The 19781-nt window shown below is 36.6% G+C and overlaps 1 protein-coding gene across 1 annotated transcript in view; it reads right to left on the bottom strand.

Moving 5' to 3' along the window:
* The window catches only part of LOC144436454 (zinc finger SWIM domain-containing protein 5-like), a 70505-nt gene extending 64026 nt beyond the window's left edge, over positions 1-6479 (bottom strand). Inside the window, exon 1 of the mRNA XM_078125253.1 lies at positions 6113-6479. Within this exon, the coding sequence (XP_077981379.1) occupies positions 6113-6479 (367 nt within the window). The remainder of the gene's footprint in view (positions 1-6112) is intronic.
* Positions 6480-19781: the final 13302 nt, after the last annotated feature.

The raw sequence follows: 19781 nt of genomic DNA, 5'->3' as shown, positions 1-19781 counted from the left end.
CATAACTTCAGCAGTATGCCTTTCTTACGCAAGTTTTCTTCATTCTAGTTCACTATCACTCAAAATTGCATGACAATATCGAATTAAACACAAGTTACATGTTATCTGAAAACATCAAACCTTTATAGTGGGTCTGAAGTGTGATTTTAGTGAGTACCAAGAACTCCTGCATTGCTGCTGGCCTTGGAAAATAGCCCGGTCAAATGAGGTCAGCTTCAACTTCCGGGTCAAATCAGTCGCTTTCTACCAAAAATTCTCGAACGGACCCGTTACACAACGATCCTACTAAATTTTCTTGCCATGGTTATTTAAAACACAAAATCCATCTTCTTGTGAAATTTGTAAACTTTCCGGTCTGTATTAAGGAAACTATGAGCGAAAAAACAGGTCAAAATTTCAGGGCCTCAAGTATGTGTCCCGAATTAGTCGGAAAATCGGTATTCCTAAATTTATTTTGCTGACACAAAAGAAGAGATGTCAGTTGAGGTTTAGGCGCTCACAGTATCTAAAATGGTGGACTCAAGTGAAAGTTACGACGAGTTGAAAATACCCAAAAATAAGGCATGTGAGCAGCCATTCAAAGTATAACGGTCGCAATCTGAAGGATAGATTGTATGCAAATGAGGGTGTTGCGGACTGGCTGTTTCTGACTTCTCAGAATTACAATAATTATTTTCTAGTTGTTCTATCATGTTTCTGACTTCTCAGAATTACAATAAATTATTTTCTTGTTGTTCTATCATGTGTCATAGGTTCTTTAGTGATTATCACTACCATAGTACCAGTAAAAATGTTAAAATTGTCATTATTTTCCAAAAATTTCATAAATTAAGTTTGTGCTGGTATAATTAGATTGTACTTTATTCCCTTATATTTTTCTTCATTCAGCTGGATAATACTTGTGACATGTGTTTGCCACTCCTCGTCTTTCACTCATATTACCAAGGGCCCTTATGATAAAAACTAAACAATTAAAATATTGGTGTATAAACAGATGACAACTTACAAAATATCAGCTGTTTACACTTATATTTTATTGTTATACGCTTAGTACTACATATTTTCAAAAAATTATTTTATTTAAAACATTTGTATATCTTTTTTTTAAAGTTAAAATAATTTCTTGTATATAGTTGTATATCTTTTTTTAAAAGTTAAAACAGTTATGTATATATTTTAAAACGGTTTGCTATCTTTTTTAAAAGTCTTATATACATTTGTCTATATTCAAAATAAGTTTAATGTTACGCACACCAGTATTTTTTTAAAAATAGTTTGCATACTTGTATAATTTTTTAAAAGTTTATCTTTATTTGTATATAGCTTTTAAATATTTTGTTATATAAAACGTATATCTTTTGCTTAAAATAGTTTATATACATGTGTATCTTTTGCTTAAAATAGTTTATATACATGTGTATATCTTTTGCTTAAAATAGTTTATATACATGTGTATATCTTTTGCTTAAAATAGTTTATATACATGTTTATATTTTTCACAAGTTTGTTGCATTCATTTGTATATCTTAAATAATCAATTGCTATATATTCACTAGCATATCTTTGAGTATATGTCATTTATATGTCATGACCAGATCCATTTGTTACTTGGGACGTCTTCCCTCCTCTATTCATTCAACTCATACATGTTCATTCATAAATAATCTTTACAACCTCTAGTAGATGTATGACTTTGTCAGCATTTCCTGTATGTGTGTACACTGTGATAAATGTATATATAAATGTTTTGAAGAGAATCTGGAGAATAACATTTCTAGAAACATCTCACCAAGTTTCAGTCTCATTGACCAAATACTTTTTGAGATACTCGTTTTTAACCAAAATTCACATTTGTACACCTAATTTGCATATCACTGATGAAATCATTATATGCTTAATATTTCTTCATCTATATGCCCCCACATGCATCCCCATTAAATTTCAGCCCAATCTACACAGTACCTTTGGAATTAATGATTTTTGACCAAACAGACACATTTTAGCCCTAATTTGCATAACACTGATGGGATCATCATGTCATGAACAATTCTTAATCTAAACACCTTCAGGAATCTTCCCACCAAATTTCAGACTGATCTGCCCAGAAGTTTTTTGACCAAAAATCACATTTTTTGACACAAATCACACACCGGTGGTAAGATCATTTTAATTTGTACATCATACGAAACGAAAACATTTTTTTCCCAAAATGATGGGTAGTTGCGTCACAAACTATCGCAAAGTTTTGGAGGCTTCAACAGTAAGGTATAGTAAGTCTCATTTATTACGAGATTTCGTCCATACGATGCATATGTGTACATATATGCAACTTTTTAGAGTTTTGAAACTGTACTCATCTTTGGATATTTAGTTCGAAACAATTTTAGCTTTTCTGAGAAAACTAATCAAAAACTTAGATTGAAAAAAATCAGTGTGTAAAGATTGAGTTTAGAGAAATTAACAGATTTAGACACAGGTTACAATATAGAACTGTGAACAACAGTCTCATTCTTGTTATACAAATATAAAGGCAATGATATTATACCTTTGCTAATAGAAAGTCCACACATATCAACTGAAATATTTCACGATTTGTGACTTTCATTTTTTGGGTGACCATTATTGTTGTCATTCACCAAAGTACAAATGTAACTAGCCCCTGTACATAGCCAGAGCTAACCCTGCAAGGCAAATGAGAGCTTGACAGGGTCACAACATGACCATGACATCTAATGCAAGTACAAGTACATGTTTCTTCAGCTGTGTCTCAGCTAAAAACTGACAGCCCAGTTGACAACACAAACTATGTGAGGCAGGTCAATGTCAAGGATTATACTTTCAATTGCCACATGTGCATGTAAGTGCAAAGCTCTTCATCATTACTGTTGGCCCATATAGATATACATATTTAGCGTTGACATGCTATCAACAATGCTTGCATTTGTCCCCAAATGCCAAAACAAAACATTCCCATTAAATCAAATTACTGAGATTACTGACTTGACTTAGTTTTGAATCCTGTAAATTGTCATAATGATAAAATATTTTTGAATGGTATGACATGCAATTTACATTGTCAGAATTCTTTTCCTCTACATGTAAGTTAAGTTTTTCCCAAGTTCAAATTTCATAGTATGTATGTATGTATGTATGTATGTATGGACAGATGCATGCATGCATGTATGCATGTATGTATGTATGTATGTATGTATGTATGTATGTATGTATGTATGTATGTATGTATGTACGTACGTATGTATATATATATATATATATATATGGATGCATGCATGTATGTATGTATGTATACAACCATCAAAGAAACAGAAAATGTCAAGTGATTATGATGGACATTAAACTGGAATTATCAGTAATTTGCTGCATGCATGCATGCATGTATGCATGTATGTATGTATGTATGTATGTACGTACGTACGTACGTACGTACGTACGCAGGTATGTATGTATATATATATGTATGCATGTATGGAGGCATGTATGTATGTATGTATGTATGTATGTATGTATACAACCATCAAAGAACAGAAAACGTCAAGTGATTATGATGGACATTAAACTGGAATTATCAGTAATTTGCTACATGGGGCATGTGCTTGGAAAAAAATTTGCAGTCAAAGTACTAATAAAATTGATTTGGGGTCAAATCCCCCAGCACCCCCTCCCATATCAAATGGTTTTTACTCCTTACTACTTTCATGAACATATTTGGGTTAGCATTCTATCTCTGCTCCTTGCATTTACACTTTTTGGGTCAATGCTCAATGCTGCTGGCATACATTTATGGCACTCTATACTTTCTCTTTGCATATATACAGAATTGCTGGTTTAAATTACACAATATACCAAAGATTGATCATATTATGTTTAATGTCTTTTATTTCCTTTAGGTAAATAAAGTGTCAGAACCATATATGACATTAATGTGAAGAAGATTCTTTTGTGAAAGGTTTCTATGTTTCAGATGTCTACTAAGATTAGTAAAATTCTACTAATACACAATTTTATACTTGTGTAATAGGACCCCCCCCCCCCCCACCATCTATTTAGTTACAGCTACTTCTGCAGTATACATTTCACTGAGTGTCAGCCTTCCAATTCATCAAGTAGTTTACTACATTATGTTAGGTTTTTTTGGAGACAAACCATTGCTTTATAAATCTCATGGATTTTTAATACTTGGCATATAGTTAATTAACTGACACCTTTTAACTTACTGATAGGGAGTCTTAGAAATCAAAGAATGTGTTGTTTTGAGCTTAAATATTGGCTTGATTCTTTCACCTAGTTACACTTAATAATGACCAAAATTGACAAAATGAGTGATCTGAAAGACATGGCATTGACTATACCTGTATGCAGCTTTTCATGCAAATTACATCAAAGGAGAAAAAATAACTTGGTAATAAAATGTATTTGAAATGTGAGAAGTGGTTACTGAAAGTGTGTAAAGGGTGGTATAACTATGAGTTAAGACTGAATTAGTGAATAGTATATTCTCTGCACATACACTCCTCTGTTTGAGTTGCATCAACATTCATAGAGGTAGAGAGGATCCATTTGCTCAGCTTTCTTCTTTGATAACATGCTTTCCAATCAATAGAACAGCACAGCGGCTCTGTGCAGCTGATGAAGTATGGTTTGGAAGCCAAATACACAGTGCACTGTCACATATTGCCATCACTATAGTCATACAATTGCTTTTATGCCCCATGTTGGCATGCTCTTTTGATAAAGGACGGATGAAAATGAATGAAAGCCTGACACAAGATCATAAATGTTCTACCCTCTTTTTTGCTCTAATGAGAGAATATATCATACTGAAACTGAATAAATATTTTTAGTACCATTTATGCAACCAATCTGCACAGAACACTCCCTTTGTTGAATTAGTATTTGCCAATACTTCATGTACCACATTGTACTGGGCGTCCAATCAACATTTACAGGCTAATGGCATAGCAACTACCTTGGTAATAAAAGCATGATAGAACTGCCTGCCTTTGGGGGTTCTAAATTCAACAAAATGCCTTGACAGAATCAGTCGGAATTACTCTATCTACTTTGTTCTGCTAGAAAACTAATTCCCATGGAAAAGTAGCTTTGACATGGACTTCCTCATTGCATTCACGGTTACCATTAAATACACTACGGCTGCTGCTGCATACATAAAACTTAGCCGACAGCAACAGTGCTGATGGATAATTTTATCAATATTCTTCGCTGGATAATTTGCCATCTGTTAATGGCTGTTTGCGGCCTTTACATCATGTAAGAGTTTTCTCTTTGCCGTATTTTTTTTCTCTTGCCCGATGAAAAGCACAATGAAGGCCTACAGACAACCTTCTAAAAGCACAGTTGGTTCCTTTGCTATTGACCATGTTTGCATTTATTTAGCTGCAGTTCTCCCCGGGAAATTAGACTCGATTGTACATCTTTTTAAGGCAGATTTCCATTGCCAAAATAGGCATTGTGCGTCATTTAATAAAGGGAAATGTGGAATTTTCTTTCGGGGCCTTTCATGCACGAGTAAATAAGTATTTCCTTTGTGAACGTAAATAGGTCTGAATAAGAAAGCGCAGGCCCCTATACGTGCACTGATGTGTCCAAACCTTCCGTTCTCGCACCTTCCAGTCGCCTCGCTCTTCGCTTTGTTGTACAGACAGAGTGCTTCGCGACCACAACAGGAACGAATTCAAATACGATGTAACGACTCTACAATGCGACAAGCAAGTAACCCGAGAGGCAGGGTGGATTTTTGCATGCATGAAAGTCAGCGGAAAAATACGGCCTGGCTAAATACAAGAAAAAATAAACACCCCGGTGAATGGGATCAAAGCTGCGGCCTCTCTGTAAATACGAATACAATGCGTTAATTCTTTACCGTTTTGTCGGGAAAATTCGAGGAATTAACCCACTCCAGATAATGGGGCCATCAAAAATGTTTCGGGCTTCTCCAAGTTGACATTCTCGTCAATACGCAGAAACGAACATACTCCGAGAGCGACGGAGAACGGTGAATGAATGAACATGTGCGACTGACCCCGAACGTTCGACCATGAATGCAAAAAAAATCAAAAGAAAAAGCACTTACCAACTTGAAGAACATTATCAACCGCACCATTTTCGAGTAGCCTGATCCCCCGTTGGAATGGCAGTTTGTTGTAATCGCTATCGTTTACTGAAGCATTATTCAACGATGAGTACATACAGATGTCCTTCTCATTGCGAGGAAATGACCAGAAAACAATCCTCCTTTGAACCGGCTCCGGGATACGAGAAAAACGCTCTTCTACTCGTTGGAAAGGGATATTCAACGCCACAATTTTGGCGCTAACGTCGAGTAACGACTCTGGTTGACATACTCCGCTGCCTTTTCTGTTATTCTTCGGCTGATGTTGTAAGTTTTTCTGGTCATTTTGACCAGCTCGGCAACAACAAAGTCTCTTCGCAGCCGCCATTGAACAAAATTGAACTACTGCGGAAACAGTAGTACGCATGCGTCTGGAACTTTAATTAACCAGTACGCATGCTCAAAGCAATTAAATATTTGCATATATAAATAGTCATTTTAATATGATAACATTATCACTTCCGGTTCTCACAATGCTGTTCACGATGAGATCTCGGAGACGTCGGAAATGAATCATGCGAGGAAAGAAGGGTGGTCGCGGATTAAGAGTATACAAGGCCTGAAAGCTAGGGAAAATGAAGAGTGGTTCTTTATCTTTATGTTTAAGTAAAGTTTTTTTCTTTTAAATACACCTACGACGAGTCAGCTTTGAACTGAAAAGAGAAATTCAGTCGGGAATATTCGGATATTAATGCTAAATGGCAACTTCCTCCGTCGCCGTGTGTAATTTACATTTTGTAAACGTGTTTCAACCATGGCTGAACCATATTGTTTACTAGTATTGTTCACTTTATATTCCTGATTGCATGCAGGCGGATTAAGGTCTGTCTCGAATCTGACATTGGTCTTTCTCGATGTGTAAATGTCAGAATCAAGTCCCGACTAACGCTTGTTACAGCTACATGATATAGTTCTCCATATTGCGGAATTACGCACAACACTCGGATGACATTAAAAGTGTTGACCCTCAGTTTATTATGAAGATGTAACACTCTTTTTGATTACCCATCGGTGTGTGATCAAATATCCACAGAAAATATGTATGGTCATTGCCTCAGTCCATGCATGAATCTTTTATCAATATTCTAAACGGTACAGGCCAGGTAAAGGCCAGGCCAGGCCAGGTCAGACAAAGATTAATATATTTTTGGATTCACAATCACATTTGGATCCAAACATCTGTCATCTCTTTTTAATTGCAATATATATTTGCAGTATATAATTTCATCTCTTTTATAAATGCTAATTTAACAATGTAAGTACTCAAATATGTTCATATTCTGTTGAAAACGTCAATGATAAATACTCTGAACTGCCCAAACAATATCTCTCTTGACAACCATTAATTTCCAATTTTAAATACCACTTACATGGAGCATGCACATTTAGATGTGTCGTAGAGTGTTTAGTAGACAAGCAGAAATCAAAGCCTATTTGTTACATTGCATACAAAAGAAGTGAGTATAAATGGAAGATCTATGTGTACAATGATGGACAGGGTTCGCTTGGTCCTGGAAAACCGTGGAATTTCAAACCCTCCCTGGAAAACCCTGGATAAATGCTCCCTATCCCTGGATAACCATGGAAAATGATCGTGATCGATTAATATTGACAATTGACATGTCTGTGCTTGAGCCACCCATTCATATGATTCACTACACTGAATCTCGTAAATGTGAAATGGCAAAAATGGCAAAGTCTTTCGCCACCACGGTGAATCACGCTGATTAAACCCAGATCGTCAACCAATCGTTCTACAAGACACTTGGCCCACAGACTGTGCCTATGCGTAGTTGAATAGGCACCGCTAAGTTTGTTTTGATCTTGCGTATTGCTACTCCGAGTTCAGTCATTTCAGCGGCATAATATTGTAACAGTCCCGGGGGTAACAGTAGGTCTGTTAGCAAGATTATCGTAAGATTGTAGCGAATATCAAAGCATCACCAACCCAATTACCAACCATGATTAGAAATTGTTACAAGTTTGGCACATGAGTCTACATATTACAAGCTCACGAATGGCAATACTAGGGCCTAGGGAAGTGCAGTTGAATTTCCGGTTTGTGGAAGTACGGTTTTGACTTTTATGTCGTCGATAAATGGGTATTTGTTTTACATGTTCTAAAACAATAAACTACTTTTTTATGTTTGTCAGTACAGTACAGTAACATTCCTAAATGGTCAAGTTGAGTTGAGAATGGGGCGTCCATACATGAATATCGAGACGCACAGGATGAACATATTAAGTTATTCATAGTGCGAAATTTCGTTACGTAAATGACGTTTTTATTCAATATTTTGAAGAAAAAGTTATTTTGGTGACCTCTAAATCTAGTCACAACAAACCGTACAATAATGAGGACAAACTTTAGTTTTTAATTTGTTTTTTCTGGATATGTCTGACTTAGACTGACAAATGCTGCGACTCAAATCTTACACAATCAATGCACCAGCTTGACGAAATGACTGCTTGGGGGATAGGACAGAGGTTTTTCTGTTAATCTTAGAGTACAAATGTTGTTTTGAAACCAACATCTTGCTTAGTGTTGATTGTCTTTAAAATGTTTTTGTGACATATGGGAACCCTTGTTAATTTCTTCTTGTCCACATCAGACAAATAGATGTCATTCAAAAAATGTACTTTGGTGGTCAACACCCCTGGAAAATGGCCAAAATCAATATGAATACCCCTGGAAAACTGATGAAAACCTCCTGGAAAGTCCTGGAATTTTGTTTTACTTTAAGTGTACGAACCCTGGATGGAAATCCCCATTAAGCCATTTTCCGTCTTATACCTAACAACGGTTGTCAAGGAGGTCAAGCTATCGGCGTTGCCATGTTGTTTACATGAAGGTCAATGCAGTCGTCTGAAAAAATTCTCCCTTTTGTGACCATCTACAACCTCAAGTTGTCATGGAAAACATTGACAGATTGAAAGTATCCAAACAAAAGAGCATGTTATGAAAATTTGGCGTATCAACAACAAGTTGTAAGAAAAATATGTCACGGTGTCACATGGTCACTTCCGAACTGACTGTCCTTTCTGAGAATACATTGTCAGTGCCAAACTTATACAGCATACTAGATGGCTATAATATTTCAATCTTGATAAATGGTAATTAATGACAAGCAAAATTGAGTAGTTTTGATTATAGTACACATGCACATGGTGGAAGCATTTTCTGTCACCAAGATCAATAGTAGTATTTAGTACGCTATGCATGTGAAGTGTCGCATCGTACTAGTAGTATTACACATATACCGTAAGTATGTACCGTTGACATTTACATTGTTGACAAATATGAATGAAAGCTAAAAGTCTTACACATTTTTTAGAGAACAAATGCCCCATTCTAAATTATTGAGAAGCTTCGGGAAATCATTGTCTAGTTCCTGACGATCATATTCCGATTTTACTCTACGTTGTCTTAATACATTACTAGTCTAGTTCCTGATGACCGTATTCCGATTTATATAACATAGGGTAAACTCGGAATACAGTCATCAGGAACTAGACTAGGAAATCACAACATGCAAACAACGTGTCAGCCATACTTTACATCAGTTCTTAGCAATGGACATGTTGGAGAACTCATAGTCCAAATTCGCAAAATAAAATGACTTAGTATCTCCGAATTTGAAAATACATATATGTAGCTGATTTATAAATTTACATGATAAAATCAAAGAGAGTGAAAACAAATGCTCATCTGTTTTCAATGTTCATACCGGATGCGAATGAATTTAGCTGATGAAATACAGCATTGTTAGTCCCCGCCGGACGAAGTCCGGGACGGGGACTTATGGATTGGGTTCCGTCTGTCCGTGCGTCCGTCCGTCCGTCCATCCGTCCGTCCGTCCGCAGCCGTTTCTTGGAGATGCTTATACCGATTTTTTTTCAAACTTGGTACAGGGGCAACATACAATGGCATACATATGCACGTCAATTTGTTTCATGATACGATCCAATATGGCCGCCTAGCAGCCATTTTGTTTGCAAATTTTCCCTGTCCAAAGCCATAACTCAGACATGCTTGAACAGATCTCATTCAAAGTTGGCATTAGGACAGTGTTCTATGGCATATATGTGCATATTCATTGTTGTCATGATACGATCCAATATGGCCACCTAGCAGCCATTTTGTTTGTGAATTTTCATGTCCAAAGCCATAACTCAGACATGCTTGAACAGATCTCATTCAAAGTTGGTATTAGGACAGTGCTCTATGACATACATGTGCATATCTATTTTCATTGTGATACGATCCAATATGGCTGCCTGGCAGCCATTTTGTTTGCGAATTTTCCATGTCCAAAGCCATAACTCAGACATGCTTGAACAGATCTCATTCAAAGTTGGCATTAGGACAGTGTTCTATGACATACATGTGCATATCCATTTTCGTCATGATACAACCCAATATGGCTGCCTGGTAGCCATTTTGTTTGTGGATTTTCCATGTCCAAAGCCATAACTCAGACATGCTTGAACAGATCACATTCAAAGTTGGTATTAGGAGTGTTCTATGACATACATGTGCATATCCATTTTCGTTGTGATACGATCCAATATGGCTGCCTGGCAGCCATTTTGTTTGTGAATTTTCCATGTCCAAAGCCATAACTAAGACATGCTTGAACAGATCTCATTCAAAGTTGGTATTAGGACAGCGTTCTATGACATACATGTGCATATCCATTTTCGTCGTGATACGATCCAATATGGCTGCCTGGCAGCCATTTTGATTGAGAATTTTCCATGTCCAAAGCCATAACTCAGACTCCATTTTCATCGTGATATGATCCCCCATACCCGACCAATCCTTTATTGTTGTAGGCATGTTCCATGTCCAACAAGTCATTGAGAATGACATAGTCCCCGCTATGATTGTTTTTTAAGGAATTATCACTACTCTGATCACGCAACAACACTTGTGAACCTAAATCAAACAGACTTAGATATGTTGTGTCTGCTTGTTGGACATCACAGGTGTGTGATATGGGTCAAAAAATGTGATTTTTGGTCAAAATACTTAGACTCAGAAACTACTGGGCAGATTGGTGCGAAATTTGGTGGGAACATTCTTAAGGGGGTGTAAAGTAAGATTTGTTCATGACATGATGATTCCATCACTGATATGCAAATTAGGGCTAAAATGTATCTTTTTGGTTAAAAATCTATAATTCCAAAGCCACTGAGCAAATTGGGCTGAAATTTAATGGGAATGCATCTAGGGATGTATGGACGAAGAAATATTGAGCATACCATGATTCCATGACTGATATGCAAATTAGGTGTAAAAAAGTTCAATTTTGGTCAAAAACCTATGTCTCAAAAAGCACTTGGTCACCGAGTCTGAAACTGGGTGAGATGTTTCTGAAAGTGTTATTCTGCACATTTTGACAAAATTGGCCCTAGCGACCATGACCACGCCCTTAGCAACAACCAAATGGCAGTATATTTTGGTAAAATAACAACATCATCTGGTAGGCAATTGAGTAAACATTCAAAAAAAATGTATGCAAATACCCTAGCAACCATGATCATGCCCATTGCATTAGCCAAACGGTCATGTATTTCACAAAGATAACAACAGGGATTAATAGACAATTGAATAAACATTAAACAAATGTATGCAAATTTGCCTGGCAACAAGACCACGCCCATAGCAACAACCCAATAATCAGGTGTATTGCAAAGAGAACAACAGGAATAGAAAGGCAAATGAATGAACATTCAAAAAATGTATGCAAATGTGCCCAGCTACAAGACCACGCCCATAGCAACAGCCAAATGATCATGTATATTGCAAAGATAACAAAGGGGATTAATAGACAATTGAATAAACATTCAAAAAATGTATGTATATATGCCTTGCAACAAGACCACGCCCATAGCAAAAGCCAAATGATCATGTGTATTGCAAAGATAATATCAGGAATCCATACACAAGTGAACAAAAACATACACAAATGTATGCAAATGTATCTAACAACATGACCACGCCCATAGCAACAGCCAAATGATAGCATATAAAGATAGCAACATGGTTGGATAGGCAACTGGATAGTCATTCAGCATTCACTTATTGTTAGCATAAACATTTTTAAACACTGTACAGTTGTGCTACAACACCATTGGTGGTATTTTTAGATGACATGACACAAGTCTGATGAAAAGTTATGACATTGTTTCAAATTTTAGATGTTTATTTAAAAATAGGCAACAATATAGCAATTTTGCGACCTGGCAAGCAAGACATCCAATAAATAACCATAGGGCCTGCGATCCCACAAGTGGATCAAACTAATTCAAAACATAATATTTTCAAGTTTGTGTTGAAACTGATCTCAAAGGTAACACTCAGTTTCAATCAGTTTTTCATCTGTGCCTGATTGCCATAAATTGCCGTCTGATGGCTAGTTATGAAAACCCCTGTTGGCGACTTACATTCCCCACATGCACATCATTTTTACAACCATACTTTTAAAGTTTGCTTCGCTTGATCTATCATATACTGTACGTATGATGATGCTGAGAACAATGGTGTTGCTAAGTGTTTGACACTTCAGCTTGACCCGTCATAAGGTGGTTGCTATGCACTCAATGGGGTCTCATGGGATCTCGTGAGATCTGCTGCAAAACAGAAGATGGCTTATTACAAAGCATAGAATGTAACCATATCACCTAACCTGATTTTTTGTGCCAAATTTCATTGACATCTGATGCAACGTATATATATGTTAGTCTTGGTTACCCAAACTCTTGCTGTTGAGGGCTTCAGCTCCACCAGGGATTGAGCCCTCAATGGTAAGAGTCCGGGTAACTGAGACTGCGTATATGTATCAATATGTATATTAAAGCATAATTTTAAACATTCATGTAAAACAGATTGAATATAAGGCAAACTTTTAAACATTTCTTATTATTACACACACTGTTTCACTTGTTAAATTCTAACGATAATTACTATACATGTTATATAAATAACCATTGACCTTTTCATATTCAACGCATTTGTATAAACATGACTCTCAACAAAAAATTAGGACTTACGGAGGGCATTCATTTTCACAATGTTTTTTATCAGTTTTTGCAAACTACCAAAGGTTTACCCTCTGAGTTTGGGTGACAGATTTTCAATCATGAAATAGAGTCACCTGCTAGATCGTTATTTACCTTTGGGGATGTAATTCCTAGAACAGAAGACACTAATTGCATGGTGATTTTGAAAACAAAGATAACTGATGGCGAATTGCTGAGAAAAAAATAACCTGACAACTAATCAAAAATCTACACCAAATATAATGACGGATTCACATCTTTGGATCTGAATCAATCTGATTAAAATTTGATGTGGTGAAAGTGGCTAGATGCCTTTATTTACCTCTATTTCCATCATTTTGTGTCATTTGTTTTGTTCCGAGTGATCGTCGCCTTCCCACCTCTGAACCTGTATAAGGGAGCCTTCAGTATTTACGGGGGGGGGGGGGCAGAGGAAATCACACATGGTCTGTTAAGTAAAACATGATGCCCCCATTCTCCATTTGTAAAAAGTGACCCTCCCCTTCGTCCCATTTTGTAAACCATGACCCTCCCCATGACAATTGCATATACTGAACATTAATCAATATTTCCATTATATGTATACATACAAATTAAATGATTTTGACTCTGTATTAGAAAGCAATATTTGTACATATAAAGTGACAAAACGTAAAGGACTGGCTAAGTTACCTTTCTCTTATAATCATACACAATCTAGTTAGTATCTAAAACGTACTGTCCATGTTGTGCATACTCTGCCTGATCTGGTCACTTGTAAAAGTTCCCTGATATCATTGTCATCATAATCACCATCACCATTATCAGTGGTATTGCCATTATCACTGCTCTAATCTGACTCACTGTTACTACTTGAGTCAGTTTATGTATCACTGTCTGTGTTCTCTATGACATTCAAAACTAAATAATAATAATAATCATCATCATCATCATCATCATCATCATCATCACTGCTACCATCACCAACATTAACAACAACATTCACAGACAGTGTGAGTGATAAGGTGAGATGGCACACTCAACAAAATGCATCCTTTTATAAAACAATTTTCTGACAATATATGTATTTTTATTTTTGTATTTTGGCATGTAAAGTACTCGTAAAAAGTGCTCATCTCGCTTTTACATCTCAAAACACACAAAACGAATTGACAATAATTGAATCTTCAATTTGGTCACAAAACTACGAATTGTAAAATGTGACCCTCCCCCAAATATTGTAATGCAAAATATGACCCTCCCCCCAAGAGCAGGTTTGTAATATGTGAACCCCCCCCCCCCCCTGATTCCTCCACCCCCCTGTAAATACTGAAGGCTCCCTAATAGACAATTAACAATATTGTAAGATTTTCACAACCAATCAGCACGCTTCAATTTCTCCAGTGTGTGCAGCTGCCAACATAATGTATCCTGATTGGCCAATCGAAAGCATGAGATTCAAACACGATTGTCTATTACACAGGTTCAGATGTGGGATCAGCAATCACTCAGAACAAAAGAAACAACACAAAATGATGTACATATAGAGGTAAATACAGACATCTAGCCGCTTTTACCTCATCAGATTTTAATCAGATTGGATCTGAATGTGAATCCAAACTGATGTCAAATTTCTGAGAAAAAATAACCTGATAACTAATCAACAAGTCGTCATCGGAGATGACTCAGCCCTCGCAATGGATGTTTTCAGAGAATTGCCAAAAATCATGGTAGTGCATATTATTAGACTGTATGAAATATAGTGTCACTGGCATTGTAGGACAACTGTATAATCCATTGAATATTTGCATACATTTTTTGAATGTTTATTTATTTGTCTATTAATCCCTGTTATCTTTCCAATATGTGATCATGTGGCTGTTGCTATGGGCGTGATCTTTTTACTAGGCACATTTATACATTTTTTGAATATTTATTCAATTGTCTATTAATACATATTATCTTTGCAATATACCTGATCATTGGCTGTTGCTATGGGCGTAATCCTGTTGCTAGGCACATTTACATATTTTTTCATTTATTCACTTGTCTATTAATCCCTGTTGTTATCTTCGCAATATATGTGACCATTTGGCTGTTGCCATGGACATGGTCTTGTTGCTAGGAATATTTGCATACACCTTTTAAATATTTGTTCACTTGTCTAAGAATCCCTCATTATATTTGTGAAATACAGCACCATTTGCCTGTTGCTATGGGCGTGGCATGTTTGCTAGGGATATTTGTATACATTTTTTGAATGTTTACTCACTTACCAGATGATGTCATTTGCCCAAAATATACAGCCATTTTGTTGTTGCTAAGGGTGTGGTCACGGTTGCTAGGGCCAATTGTGTCAAAATATTTTGAAAAAAAATCTGCAGAATAACATTTCTAGAAACATCTCACCAAGTTTCAGTCTTATTGACCAAGTACTTTTTGAGATACATATTTTTGACCAAAATTCACATTTCTACAGCTTATTTGTATAACACTGACAAGATCATTATATGCTTAATATTTCTTCATCTACACATCCCCAGATGCATCCCCATTAAATTTCAGCTCATTCTGTTCCGTAGTTTTGGCATTAAAGATTTTTAACCAAAAAGACACATTTTTAGCCCTAATTTGCATATCACTGATGGAATCATCATGTCATGAACAATTCTTAATCTAAACACCCCTAAGAATGGTCCCACCAAATTTCAGACCGATCTGCCCAGTAGTTTTTTTAGTTTAACTTTAACTTAATCACATTTTTTTACCCAAATCACACACCGGTGGTAAGATCTTTTTGATCTGAACAATGTCCCAACTAGACACCCAAGGTAATACACCCACCAAATATCATGGCAATCGGTCCAGTGGTTTTTGACTTAAAGTTGTTTACACACACACAAATCCACACACACAGAGTGACAGACACTTTGCCATGCCGATAGCATCCTTATCAGTTCAGTTGTGCTAAAAACTGTCAAGGTGTTTGCAGACATCTTTTTTTTAAGTTTTAAAACCAGAATACATTTCACGAACATTTTGTCTAGCAAAATAGCAATAGTGAATGTGAGTATTTTGAATCACCTTTAAACCAATTTCAATAGTCGGGCAACATGCAAACTTGAATGTGTGAGTCTAACAGTTTTGGATTAGTACTGTTTTTAACATCAGTGGAGCCATAATCACAATTTAAATCTTAAACAAGTCATTGACATAGTCCCCGCTATGATTGGGTTTTAAGGAACTGGCAGTTTATGTTGTCATTTTCTTGATATCACTACTCTGATCACGCAACAACACTTGTGAACCTAAATCAAACAGACTTAGATATGTTGTGTGTGCTTGTTGGACATGGAATATGCCTCCAACAATAAAGGATTGGTTGGGTATGGGGGATCATATCACGATGAAAATGGAGTCTGAGTTATGGCTTTGGACATGGAAAATTCACAAACAAAATGGTTGCCAGGCAGCCATATTGGATCGTATCACGACGAAAATGGATATGCACATGTATGTCATAGAACACTGTCCTAATACCAACTTTGAATGAGATCTGTTCAAGCATGTCTGAGTTATGGCTTTGGACATGAAAATTCGCAAACAAAATGGCTACCAGGCAGCCATATTGGATCGTATCACAATGAAAATGGATATGCACATGTAGTTATAGAACACTGTCCTAATACCAACTTTGAATGAGATCTGTTCAAGCATGTCTGAGTTATGGCTTTGGACATGAAAATTCACAAACAAAATGGCTGCTAGGTGGCCATATTGGATCGTATCATGACAACAATGAATATGCACATGTATGTCATAGAACACTGTCCTAATACCAACTTTGAATGAGATCTGTTAAAGCATGTCTGAGTTATGGCTTTAGACAGGGAAAATTCGCAAACAAAATGGTTGCTAGGCAGCCATATTGGATCGTATCATAAAACAAATTGACGTGCATATGTATGCCATAGCATGTTGCCCCTGTACCAAGTTTGAAAAAAATCGGTCCAGGCATCTCCAAGAAACGGCTGCAGATGGACGGACGGACGGACGGACGGATGCATGGACGGACGCACGGACAGACGGAACCCAATCCATAAGTCCCCGTTCCGGACTTCGTCCGCGGGGACTAAAAATGGATAAAAACGAAAGTCACAAAATGCTAAAAATGAATACAGGATAAAAGTGTTGGAATTAAATGCTACAGATATGGAAGTAAAATATGACTACACGGTGAAAAGATCTCACTAACCTCGAATGTATTCCTGGATGGTAAACTAAAAAATAAATGGAAAATATGATGACAAAGGTGAGGGAGAAAGTGGACAAAAAAGGGGGAAAGTTAACCCTCTTTATGGTAATACCCTTGGGTGACAGTGTGTCTAAATTGTTGATGTACGAGAGTTCATGCAGTCTTCTGACCCTTGTGTTAGCGGTGCGTATCTTACATAAACTGCTTATTTTAAAGTGAGTAAGTTTATGCCCAGGTTGATTGAAGTGTTCGGATACAGGGGTTAATTTGTTGTTACGAATAGTGTAAACATGTTCATAAATACATCTCTTAAATACTCTTTTTGTTTCCCCGATGTATTGTTTTAAACATTTCTGACAGGTGATGACATAAATGAGATTACGAGTGGTACATGTGATGTGACTTATGACATTGTGAGTGTTGTTGGTGGTCGTGTGGGTTACCGTGTTACCTTCGGTGATAAATTCACATGGGTTACATTGACCACAGCGTTTAGTAGTGCCTGGATTATCAGAGATGTTTTTTTTGGTTAATTTAGCCTGTACTAGTGATCACCTTATGTTAGGAGGTTGTTTTTATGCAGTGATAGGAATATCAGTGATGGCTTTAGTGATTTCTTTATCACATGCAATTATACCCCAGTGTTTGGTAAGAATATTAGATATTATAGGGAGAGTGGGGTTAAATGTAATGACGAAAGGTATTCTGTTTTGCTGTTTACGGTTAGTGGGATGGGGTGTGATGAGCTGGTTCCTGTCAATAATTCTAGCTTTATGAATTTGTTTGTCAATTTCATTAGTGTTTAGCCTTTGTTTATAAAGTGTTGTTTCATCTCTGTGGTGGCGTTGTCATACATAGTTTCAGTACAGCAAATCCGATGGTAACAAAGGGTTTGACTCCAGGTAATTGATCTGAAAGTATGTTTAGGGTGTCAAGAGGTAGACCAGAGGTAGGAGTGATGATCTGTAGGTTTACTATAAATGGATGTGATAATTTTTTGTTATCCTGTATCGACATAGTGTATCTAGGAAGGAGACATTTTCTGAGCTATATTCCATTATAAATTGGATGCTAGGATGAATTTGATTACAGTATTGATGGGAACGAATATCAATTATGAATCTTCCCCATTTATTGGGTTTGAGATCATTACCTTGTAATAATCAAACTCGATCTTGCCCATGGCAAGATTAGCATATGAGGGTGCGACCTTTGACCCCAAGGCTGTGCCATGTGTTTGAAGATAGTAATTGTCATTAAATGTGAAATAGTTGTGTTCAAGAATAAAATCTAGCATTCTATGATCAGTTCTGGATTGTCAATCTTCTGCCGATGATCTGTGATAAAGTCTTTGACAGCATTAAGACCGAAATTGTGTGGTATGTTGGTATATAGGGATTTCACATCCATGGTGACGAGAAGAGCGTTGTCAGGGACGTTGACTTCATCAATTACATGAAGGTGATGGTTAATGTCCTTGAAATACGATGGTAGTGACTGAACAATAGGTTGGAGGTGATAGTCAATGAAGGTTGCAAGTTGATTGGTGATAGCTTGACACTAGGGGATAATGATTCGAAGAGGAGTATCTTTCTTGTGTACTTTAGGTAGTCCATAGAAATGACCGGGTTTAGGTTTTTCGGGTAGGAGTTTTGAAGCTATTTCATTGGTCAATGTCGGTTTTCATAAAGATCATCAGAAGATTATAGTGACTGGTCGAGACATCTTTAATTTCTACCTCGCAATTAGCATAGTTTTGTTTTTTTCAGTATTGAGGTACATGCGGTTGTCTCTACATCACTTCAGTACATTAGTGACGTCGTGATTAAGTTCATCCTGAATTGAAGTAAGTGATGTTCCACTGGAAAACATAGTGGAGTCATCTGCATACATTTCGAATTCACAGTTATCAAGGTACAGGGGAAGATCATTTATGTATGCAATAAAGAGTAGTGGTCCCAGGATCTAGGATGCAGCCCTATGGGACACCACTCACAATGTTTAACTTATTAGATGAAAATCCATTAAAGTAAACATATTGTGATCTTTCATAAAGATACCATTTAAACAAACGCATAGAATTTCCCGAGCAACCATAGGCATTCAATTTGGCAAGTAAGACGTCATGATTAATAACGTCAAATGCCTTTTTCAGATCAATTAGTACAACCCCAACCATTTTACCAGTATTGAAACCTAATCAGTTTTAGCCATTACCCTGCAGAACATGTGCACGAAAGTTCGTTCGAATTGAGCCACCTGTTTTTTGAGAAATGGTGATACAGACACAGACTGACAGACAGACTTTTCATACCTAATATATAACATTCA

Source organism: Glandiceps talaboti, chromosome 6 (genome assembly GCF_964340395.1).
Source record: "Glandiceps talaboti chromosome 6, keGlaTala1.1, whole genome shotgun sequence".
NCBI classification, from domain to species: domain Eukaryota; kingdom Metazoa; phylum Hemichordata; class Enteropneusta; family Spengelidae; genus Glandiceps; species Glandiceps talaboti.
Note: the sequence above shows the minus strand (reverse complement) of the source record. Positions and strands in the feature narration are given on the sequence as shown.